The sequence below is a fragment of the Chanodichthys erythropterus genome, chromosome 19, assembly GCF_024489055.1.
Source record: "Chanodichthys erythropterus isolate Z2021 chromosome 19, ASM2448905v1, whole genome shotgun sequence".
Lineage (NCBI taxonomy): Eukaryota > Metazoa > Chordata > Actinopteri > Cypriniformes > Xenocyprididae > Chanodichthys > Chanodichthys erythropterus.
The window spans coordinates 18,795,661-18,807,666 of record NC_090239.1 but is presented as its reverse complement, the minus strand read 5'-3'; the positions used below and the strand labels follow the sequence as shown (position 1 = coordinate 18,807,666).

Genomic DNA, 12,006 nt, shown 5'->3' with positions numbered 1-12,006 from the left:
TTTAATTCTAGTTTAAGTTTTAATTTTGTTTTATATATATATATATATATATATATATATATATATATATATATATATATATATCAGCACGCTGTGATTCGTCAGGCACTCGGCCTGCGGCCTCGTGCCTACGGACGAATCACAGCGTGCTGATATACAGCCATATCGCACGGCTACGAGTGTGATATTGCGTTTATACAACAGTTCAACGGCACGAGTGTGTTTAAATAAATAAGAACAACAACGGAGTGTCTTTAAAACCCTCTTTTGTGCAGCACTACTTCCTTCCGCCACGGATTCAAATCTCAATTTGACAGTTGGACCAAGCCTCCGTTACTAACTCTAAAATGTCACTTTAGAGCTAGTAACGAAGGAACGTTGAGTCGCTTCATTGAAACACATTGAATTTTCTACAGTATTAGGTAGGGCTGCACGATTAATCGCATGCTATTCTCACGCGCATTTCGTCAGTAAAGCCGGTTCCCTGATTACCGCTAAATCGCCATCACCTGCTTTCAAATGAAGCGGCATTTAATAGACAGAGCCGTAGATCACTGAAAAGCCACGCAATATCGCGTTCATATCGCAGATGAATCGCCTGCGATAATGAACGCGATATTGCGTGGCTTGTCAGTGAACTACGGCTCTGTCTATTAAATGCACTTCATTTGAAAGCAGGTGATGGCGATTTAGCCGTAATCAGGGAACCGGCTTTACTGACGAAATGCGTGTGAGAATAGCATGCGATTAATCGTGCAGCCCTAGTATTAGAGAGAGAGAGAGAGAGAGAGAGAGCACGAGAGAGAGAGTAGGCTATTACCTGTGTCTGGTTTATTGCATTACATTCATTCATCAAGTCGATGTCCATAATATTACATCCTTTATACAAGTCCGTTTGAATGTCCGCTTAGGGGGAAACGATCTTTGTATTTGTCTTTTTTCAGCTTTGGGAATTTTCCATCCATAACACCACAGCGCTAAAACAACTTCCTTTTGCAAAGTTCCTTTCAATTTAAAAGTCTCTTGTGACTCCCTGACTAATTCTCCTGTAAAGTGTATTAATGTAATGTTCACTCAATCCATATTACTTAATGGACATATTTATATAAAATAATATTTATTGAACAACATATAAGCACAACTGTACAGTTCAGTCAAACATAAAGCACTAGTTATTAAAAAAAAATAGGTCACAATTTACGCTGGTATGTGGGTTTTACAAATATTTAACGAATGAAAAGGATTTTAAAGAGCTTTTGAAAAAACCTCCTAACTCCATTGGATCCTCAAACTGTCAATCAAGCCTCATTAATCCGCCTCACCTCCTGAATGAAGTGCGCACGCAGTTTGGTCATCTCCTCTGTGCAATGCAAAGGTAAATAAAAGATCTGATGTTTGAAAAAAAAATTGTAAAGCGTTTTCTTTACTCAAAAAAACATATGTTTATAAAGTTTAATGTTTTACGTATTTGAAGCAGAGAAGAGTCTGATGTCCCGTCTAGTTGTAGCCAATGTGCTATATAAGGATGTAACGTTACGTTTATTATTATCAAATTTAATATAGCAAAATTCGACTTGCTCTGGAACAAATAATAGATCAATAAGACCAAAGACTGCCCGTTCTATGTACTCAAATTGAATTATGTCTCGTGTTTAACCACTATAAGAGCCAGCGGCAAATCCCTGAGGCACTGGCCGAGATTAAGCTGTTCTCGGCGGTTACAGAAGCACTGAACGGCCGCTGACGCACTCGAGCTCGCATCTCCAAAAACGTCAAAACAATTTTTTTTTCATTTTTCTATATTTCTATTTAGCTTTAATGTATTTACAATTTAATTTAGTTTTAGAAATGTTAGTACTTCAACTTATATATCAACACTTCTAATTTGTTTTTTATTTAATATTTACATTTTATTTTATTTCAAAGAATGAAAACAATTTGTATTAGTTTTATTTAACAATAACACTGGTTGTAGTGGGCTGACTTTTTTTATTTATTTATTTTTTTATCCCAGTTATGTGGAGAAAATTTATTTTGTAAATCTGGTTATTATTTTTGATAACATTTTTTTTTCCACAGCAACTAAATGTTTATCATACATTAGATTTAAAATATAGGCTACACTCGTGGTCACATGGAAAGCAATAATGCTGTGCATTACGACCTTTAGGAATCTGAAAAATGTTCTGCAACTGCTTTAGAAATATGCATGACTTTATTAATATCCAGCAAAACTGCTTCAGTACGCAATGCACACGGCCCTAAAAATATTACATAATGCATCAAAAGCTGTTATTACCCCTCTGGACTTCCTTACGATGATTTTGACTTCAAAGGTCTAGTCAGAAATACCTAATGAATACATTAACGTGCACAGAGGACATCACCCACGCTCTTCTATCCCTCTTGCTCAATTAGATCACATATACTTAATCTTAAGAACAATCTGGTTTGATTTCTCTTTGTGATGCTAAGTCTTGCACCCTGAGAGATGCTTTACCCTGACAAACCCCCTTCATTAGTTCCTCCTTTTACTCTTAATCATTATCAAACACAGCAGAGAGTGTCAAGAGGGCACATAGATAGAAAATGGTGGTTAACAGCACTGCTGATGTTGTATTAAAGCTAATGTCCTCAGGGCACCACACTCTCAGTTGATCAAGATTTATAAAAGAGACCTTGTGAGAAAGGTAATACTTCCCTTAAACAACATAAAAGACAGCTACACCTGCAGAGACTAAAAAGCAGAGCCATACAGTAATACCTCAAATAATCTTGAGCAAGCTTGGTTCAACTGATGTAATTTGCATGCAAATAAACATCAGAATTACCCAGACACCATGCACCATGATGACATCAGAACAGTCCCAGACAGAGTTTTTGGGTGTGCTTTTCTGACAGGTATGCTGTTGGCTTTAACCCTTTAACACGTACGATCACACCGGTGTGATCAGTCTTGGCTGGCCCCAGGAGCGTACGATCACACCGGTGTGATTAGAACGTTCAGTGCATTACGTGATCAACTGCCAAATTCAAATGTGAGTGCGCGCTTTAACTGGCGCTAAATCAGAGACGGACGCGCTCAGCGCTTTTCATATATATGGTTTTCAACCAAATAATGTTCATTTCAGGTTTCAGACATTTAAATGCACATGAGTACTAACAAAACAATATATTTAGAGTTTGTAAAATACACAATGATGTCTATAGAAGCGGAAATAACAACCCTTTCCATTATAACTTGACAGCACGTTTAATTCATATCAGATACACATTCTGAAAGTAACTTAAAAGCTTACTCTATTCTTCCCCAGTTCACCGGCACACTTACTTTCATGTATTTCGGGAGAAGTGGATAAATTCACGGGTTGTAAATCCAACAGATCCGATTCTCTGTGCGGTGCAAACTAACATGGTGGCGCCCATCGCTCATATGGCTCAACTAACGCGATCGTTATAAAGGTGTTTAAACAGCAAAACACATCCACTTGCACATATTTGGCAATCGGAATATTAGATATTTCATGCTATAGTTAACCAAATTTGTGAATATTTTGAATAAAAAAGGAAAAATTAAATGAAAGCAGATCATCATTCATACAGTTCTGCGGTGTGTCACATAACAAGCAATGACGCGTCACCATGGAAACCATAAAGTGATACGTTCTAAATAACGGTCGGCTAAAAAAACTCACGCTGGGGGGTAAGACAGAATATTTGAAACTTACGTGCGAAAGGGTTAATGCAACATTCATTTAAAGCATTAAAACATTGTTTACCACTTCTAGGAGATGCCAGGGTGATTTCAGAGTGTGTAACACAGGTTTACCCTAAAAGAATGGCTGTCCACATCTCTCAACACCCCACTCATGTTAAATGAGATGTGACTAATGAGTAATGGAACAAACAGGAAAAAAGAAAGCAACATCTAACACTCATTAAATGCATCAATGTCCTTCCTGTGCCGTCACCCACAGCTTACAAAGAAAAATAGGTCATTCAGGCTGGGGCATCTGAACCACATCTCAATGGTCAATATAGGGTCGCTGCATATAGAGCGAATTTAAATAGGTCTCTATTGCAGTTCAACAAAGTGACTCAATCCACAGCATGTTTTCCCACTAATAGCCTTCACATATTGTAACAGGGTAATTTCTGCTTTTTACAATAGCTAAACTACTCAGGGATCTTACCTGAAAGTAAGATGGCATTCTCACATTGAGGAAAACTAGAATTTCAAACTGGGAAAAAAAAATGGGGTCGTAAGATTTTTTGATCGATTTTTTTAAGTTACACTCACAAAGGCTCAATTTATTTAATCAAAAATACAGTAAAATTGTGAAATATCATTACAATTTAAAATAACTTATTTATAATTTTATATATTTTAAAACATAATATATTGCTGTGATGGCAAAGCGGAATTTTCATCAGCATCATTACTCCAGTATTCTGTCACATGATCCCTCAGATTATTCTAATATGCTGATTTGATGCTCAAGAAACATTTCATATTATTATTACTGTTGAAACAGTTGTGCTGATTAATATTTTTGTGGAAACTGTGATATATATATTTTTCCAGCATTCTTTGATATATACAAAGTTCAAAAGAAAAAAATTATTTGAAATAGAAATCTTTTGTAACATTATACATGTCTTTAGTTTGGATCAATTCATTGCATCCTGGCTGAAATCTTACTGACCTCAAACTTTATACTTTTATTCATGAAATATTGTACCCACATATACAGAATTTTCATTTTAATGTTCTATCATTCTTCTGTATTCCAGAACAGTACCATCTAAACAATGCCGGCTTCTCTTTTGGTACATCGGCTGGACTCTCTCATCCTCAAAGCAACCTCAGTATACCAGGCCTGGCACTGAATAAGTACAACTCTCTGAAAGCAGTTGGTAAGAACAGTGACATGCTACTTTGTGCACAAACATACTTCATTCACAGATGCTGAATTATTTCATGCTCTGTTGGATGTCATAAACAACAGTCCCTGAGTTTGAAAGAATCAGGGAAGCCCTCTGCTGTGGTGAGGACAATTGGGGCACTACACAGTTTACCCTGTCATTCCCGGTATAATTTAACATCCCAGTGCCGGTGGCTACACTTTTAGACAGGTGTGTACATTCAAATGTTTTGTCAGAATCCTCACTAAACAAAAGGTGTTGCTTATCCACTGTAACACAAGATTTTTAGTCTCATCAGACATAATGGAAAAGTTTAAAGGGGTATAATGAGGGTAATTCAGTTTTATTTTCAGTTTAAGCTGCAAATAATCTAGTTCTTTCAGGTCAAAGAGACGTTTTGTATAAACATTCTCGGTTGTTTATTACATATTCCTTCAGACGTTTTTTATTATTCAAGATGCATTATGTTTATCTTTTGTTGGAAGGCAATCAGTGACCACTTTCACACACAAAACCCAGTAAAATTTCTTATTCCGGTAAATGTACCACATATGCAATTCACACATGCAACAGCTTCAGCACCAAAATGTTGTCAAAACTTTTAGCAATTTGCCGGAAATTACCTTTAAATAGACCCTTAATATGTCGACAATTTTCTTCATCTGCTCACATAAAGAAAAGTTATTTTGTTTCAGGTTCTGTCTAATCTGATGCTATTTTCCCCACAGAATAGATCATGTCTTGGTTACTGTTGTTTCCTGATGGAGGGAACAAGATATTGTGTCGATGTACTGACACTAGGGGTCACACTTGGGAACCCCAAACACCTCTGATGCTTCAGAAAAGGCCAATGAGAATGGGCAAGTGATATTTGCATGCCATTCCCTTGTACATATGGGTATAAAAGGAGGTGGCTTGCAACCACTCATGAAGTTTGTGCTGAGCCGAGACAGTGTCCCAGCCATTTCAGAGGGTAGTTCAGTGTTTTTGTCAGGAGGGACACACCGACTTGTCCCCTCCATCAGGGAACGGTGGTTTCGTCGACATTGTGTCGACAAACTGACACTAGTGGTCCCTATAGAAAATACCACAACCATAGATAGTATTTTCCATAGATATTTAGATATTTTTTAGATAAAAACGCACATCTGTGCAGACCAGAAGTTACTGCTGAGGAAAGCGCTCTCTATGCAGAAAAAAGAACACCAGGGAGACCACATCCTGCCCAAAGGGAGGTTAACATGTGGAGAATACATCACATGGACTTACCAACCAGAATGTACCACAAATGGAAATAAGTCTCTGTGGTAGCTCCTAGTGGACAGTAGCTCTACAAACACAGTAACTGGTGGCAGAGCAGAGCTATAGGGTGCTGGAGGGTAAAAGGAAGTCCAGGGTTTGCCAGCCCAGGGAACTCACATGGACAAAAAAGTGCACAATATCATCTCAGATTGGGGAAAGGTGCTGTGTGCAAGCAGTACACCTGGTCTATAGCTTACCTGTTTGTACCTGATAACACACAGGATGAAATTGGTTCAACCTGGAGATTATAAAATCTCACAAAAGTATTGGGTGTTGCCCAGCCCACTGATCTGCAGATGTCTATTAGAGTGGCACTGTTCGCTAGAGCCCAGGAAGATGCAGCCCAGGAGTGTGCTCGCACTCCTAGGGTTCATGGCACATCCTGAGCCTGGTATGCCAAAGCAATGGCATCCACAATCCAGTGTGCAATCCTCTGTTTGGAGAGAGCCTTCACCTTCTGCTGTTCCCCAAAACAGACATGAGTACTTGAGACATAAGAGACTTTTCAGGTCTATCACAGTGATCTTGATGGTGAACGCATGTCAAAATGCGTTTCTGTGTTAACCTTTTGAATGGGAGCTTATACAGGACCCAATATAGGTCTAAATTGGCCGCAACCCACCACCTAGCTTCGTTATGATGAATGAGGGCTGTAAAACCCTCTCTTCATCTTGATTGGAGAAACAGGCTCTATCACACAGGATGGAAGCATCTTTGCCACGCATCGGACACTGTCAAACCTGAGCAGGTGCCTGGTGAAATTAATCACACAGTCGTGTCGGATTATTTTAATGAGCCAGCACAATGGGGTTGAAAGTGCTAGCCGCGTGTCCAAACTCTGCCCGAGGGGCACCAAGGAACAGCATTTTTTTTTTTATGTACATGTGGTAGGTGCTTCATGGAGAGGCGGAGCCAGTGTTGCCACTTAGTAAGCTTTGTGCCTTGATCCAGTGGCCTTAAGGCATTGAGACACCTACCTTGCTCCGAAGGACCGCAATAGTATAGGTCTGCGACAGTTGAAGCTGTGTCTTGCATCCTCATAACCACTTCATTTCCCAGACTGTGGGTGTGCTGCAGCCGAGCGCAAGGAAGCGACAGGCTCACTTTCATAATACTTACAATGCCACCGCTTGATATATGAAGGACTTTGGCGGTGGCAGACAAGGTTTGGGATTTTGGTGGCCTGCTCTTTAGGCTGACAGCCAGGTCGCCTCCGTTTCCTTCATCCCCACAGGGTTGAGCCATATGTACACTGTAAACCCAAATTAAGTTGGCAAAACTCAAAAAATTGAGGCAATCAGTTGCTTCAAAATTTTTAAGTTAAGAAATTCAGTTTAAGTGAGCAGAACTGGCATTTTTGAGTACAGTAATTCATACATTTTGCTTAAAATTATTATGTAACCTCAATGTAAACGTTTGTATTAGTGTAAACCTAGTTAGCTATAACAAGCTAACTCTAAGCTAAAGCTAACTCATTTTCTAACATGTTAACAATAGCATGATATAGCACTTGCTGAATAAGTACAGCAAAATAAAGCATTTGATATACTTGTTCTTAAAACAAGCCGCATGAACCACCTGTCACCATGATGGTAACTCTTCATAAAACCCACATAAACATAAACTCTTCTAAATTGACCCATGCAAAGACCCGCCCCCCTTAGTTACTGTTGCTTTGTCAGACAAGCCGTGGTGCTGTCACGCAATACACAGTGAAAAATACATCGCGGAGCAAAGAGGATACTGACAACACGTTGACAGACAAGACAGAGCAGGTTACTTATGATATTAAACAAAGTCCCAGCTTTCAAACTGTGTAGTTTTTTTAATAAATTCAAACAATAAAAACCGTTTTGTGGCTCTTTAATGTGTCGTGACCATGGTCGTGACAGATTGCTGTAGCGCCTCAGCTCAGCAGGCTCATAAACCGATCATCTCTTCCTACTAGTTAATTTATAACATCAAATAAACATGAATGAACATGAGAAGAAATGTTGTTTCAAACGCGTCAGTACGTCAATAATACACACCATTTTTCAAGTTTAAGTCCACTGAGGTTAATCTTCTAACTCCTGACTGCTTTGTTGGACAAAATGGCGGATTTGGCATTCTGATTGGTTAGATCGCTTGTCAATCAGACTCACGGCGAAGGGTCAATTAGCATGACGAAACATTAATCACTACATCTTCTACTTAATATTAATCTTGCACAAAAAAACATTACATAACACTTAATTTTAGCATTTACTCTCCCTTTCGAGTGCCATGTAAAGCATGCTGGGAAATAGCTGATCCCAGTCCAGTTTCAGTTAAACTTAAGTTTGTCTAAATTAAAAGAAGTAAGTTCATAAAACTCAAAACAATGAAACAGTTCAGTTTACTTAAAATATTAGTTCTGTGAACTTGAAAGTAAAAGAAAGTCCTAAATACTCATAAAAGTTGATTGGACTGATTTGTTTAATTTAAAGGGATAGTTCACCCAAAAATGAAAATTTGATGTTTATCTGCTTACCCCCAGGGCATCCAAGAAGTAGGTGACTTTGTTTCTTCAGTAGAACACAAATGATGATTTTGAACTCCAACCGTTGCGGTCTGTCAGTCGTATAATGTATGGCAATGGGAACTCCATTTATAAGAGTAAAAAAAAAAACATGCACAGACAAATCCAAATTAAATCCTACGACACACTGATGTCCTAAGACACGAAACGAACAGTTTGTGCGAGAAACCGAACAGTATTTATATAATTTTTTCCTACTAATACACCACTATGTCCAACTGCCCTGTGAGTCTGGTTAGTGAGGTCAGAAAACGCGTTCCGATGACGGAAGTGATGTCTCGTGCTTTGCTTCAATGAGTGCTAGAGATCACTTCCGTTGTCAGAGCGCGTTCAGACCTCACTAACCGTGTTTTACTGAAGAAACAAAGTCACCTACATCTTGGATGCCCTGGGACTAAGCAGATAAACATCAAATTTTAATTTTTGGGTGAACTATCCCTTTAAGTTTGTCCTACTCAAACCAATTAATTATTTTGAGCATTAGGGTTTACAGTGTAGTGCCCCTGGATCACAAAAGTGGACATCGCCCGACCAAATGCTGTTCTTTAACCTTCAAAATTGGTCACAGAGTGCAGTTTATGCATAAGTGCAAGGTCGGGATTACCATTGTGCATGTCCATGGCATGCAAGCAAGATGCGGTCTGTCCAGCAGCTGAAGATATAACTGCAGCACATGCTTATAATGAATAGAACGTTATTGTCATTTGTGGATGCTAATATAGTTTCTCATTATAGCTATAGTTCGGAATCTGCTTCTTCAAAACTTGTTTGAAGTACTCAAACCATTAATCTTATGGTGATGTTACACATAACATCGATACATAATTAATTGGCAATGTTACAATGTCCTCAGCCAGCAAATCAGCTCTGGTAATTTCAACAATGGGTCTTGTTCACACATGACCTCTAAATACCATTGTTAAAAACTTTTAAAAATATACCGTAAGTATGAAAGCTCCTAGTTAATGTTCTTATTTTATTGAGTTTGCGATTGGTTGAAAAAACTGCAAAATAATAAATGTCACTTTTACATATTTTAAAGACAGCAAAAAAAAAAGCTGTGGGCTTGAGTGGTGCATTTTGTTGTCCATTTATGCAGGAGCATTAGCCTGCCCTACATTCTGGGAACATGTTAAGCCAATAGTGTTAAGCCAGAAGTATCACAATGATTCAGTGACATAGTGACGCATACATAATACATACACATTATTATTAATTACTTTCACATATGAACACGTCTGTATCTGACTGTTACCAAACAAAGATCTGATGCCAGGATGATCTGCAATCAGCACACCGTGGTGATGGTGATGATGAGGTTGATGCAAACTGACAATACAGCCTTTGGAGTAAGCTCAAGGATTTTCAGATGTCATCTATTTGAAACACTTTGTGGCCAGAACAAAGTAATGAATGAGAAAAGAGGATAAAAATTTAACTTGATGACTATGTTACTTGAAAGAATGCCATCTGACATCAGTTTATAAATTTGATTCTGGATTTGATGAGGCTAAGACCAAAAGAGCATCCAAAGGAACTGTACTAGATCCTTTTGTTTTTGTGTGTGATTCAGGCATGTAGGCCCATATATAATATGTCCCCTGACATACACACATGTACACACCTTCTAAAACCTTCTGATTCACTCCAATACAAGAACAACAGAACAAGTGCATCTAGCAGACATTAATGCAGCGAGACATGGTGAGCAGCTCCCAGGTAAATACCGTGAGAAGAGAGATAACTCATGTCCGAGGTATGACCTTTAAACATTTCAGGCAACATAAAGTCAGTGTTTAATAAAATAGACAACCTCTCAGTGGATATCTCAACAGGATTACAGACACTGCAGTTTTAAGTTTTATGGCCTTCATCAAAACTAGATTTAAAGTTGATACATCTAACACATGATTTCAATGGACGGATTTTAGACTATTACACATTAGTGCACGTTATTTAATTAGATGTAATGTATACTCGCAAAACTTTCACATACCCTAAAGAAACTTTGCACTTGCTCCCAAAGAATGCCAAGGTTTTACAAGCGAACTTAAAGTTTCTTGGGGAAACACAAAACATTTGTGAGAAAATGAAATAGCAGTGGAATATACATTTTTCCTCCATCTCATACTCTTTTCCATCCCCATGTCCGTTTTTGGGCTCAGAGTTTGTAGCCACATAAAGACTGTAGCTCAACTATGCAAAAATCCTCTGTAGCTCAATTATAATGTAGTTCAAATATCCACATAAATAATCTTATGTTTGTCTAACGTCCTCTGTTTCTTCTCCACCTTTACAGCCGATACTGCAAGCCGGGGCTACTACAAGAGTTATCCACTAATGGATTTCTCCCAGCATCATTCCCCTCCTGTACCTTTTCAACCGATGTCAATGCACCCAAAAGACAAGTCCTACCTCCACCAGGTCCTCCCCTCCCATGACATCCATTCCCCCCTGTCCATCTCAATCCCAACCAACCAGTTGGAGAGGACCCGCATCCCAAAAACCATCACCCACCCTCAACTTTCCAGCTCAGCCTTCAAAGCTTGGGATTCTGGACAAAGACACGTCCACCGGCAGATCTCGCATCCAGGGCACTCTGTTCGCCGACAGATCTACAGCAACAGAAGACAGTACAGCATAGAAACACTACCGGAGTTCATCTCCCAGCCCACGGGCTATGGGGGACAACCACTGTATCAGCCCCATCCCAAACTTAAAGCCTGTCAGACCAACAGCAAGACGGAGGTCACTGTCTGAGGAAACAGGAATGAATGAAACAACACTGCTGACTGTTAATGGACTGTATGCACAAAGACTACAATGTCAGGACTGTGTAGTCACCCCTACTTTTAGTGCTAAACCACTCTTGTCTAAGATAATAAGGTTTCTTCTGTGTCCCACTTTTCTGGGGTTATATCTGGCTTTTGTGTCAACAATGAGGTGAGTGTTCAGACCAAAAGACAGGAATGGTGCCCAAGGCCACATCAACTCAACTGGGACAATTCCATCATCACGTCAGCCTAAATCTAAGTCATTAAGGGACATTATCCTGGCCATCTTTATGTAAACAACCTCAGGATCAATTATGTATAAAAGACAAAGCAAACTTATTCTCCTAACCCCAGAAGAGGCAAAGAGGACACCCAGATGTCCAGTCTCACACTAGGATTTAAGCATAAGCCTCGCTGAGTGTGTTGAGGATTTTGTGCTCATGA

General features: G+C 39.0%; 1 protein-coding gene across 1 annotated transcript in view; it reads left to right on the top strand.

Annotated features, from left to right (window-relative positions):
• shisa8b (shisa family member 8b) overlaps nt 1-11,548 on the top strand; it is a 35,359-nt gene extending 23,811 nt beyond the window's left edge. Inside the window, exons 3-4 of the mRNA XM_067370163.1 lie at nt 4,795-4,917; nt 11,088-11,548. Of these exons, the coding sequence (XP_067226264.1) occupies nt 4,795-4,917; nt 11,088-11,548 (584 nt within the window). The remainder of the gene's footprint in view (nt 1-4,794; nt 4,918-11,087) is intronic.
• The last annotated feature ends 458 nt before the right edge of the window (nt 11,549-12,006 follow it).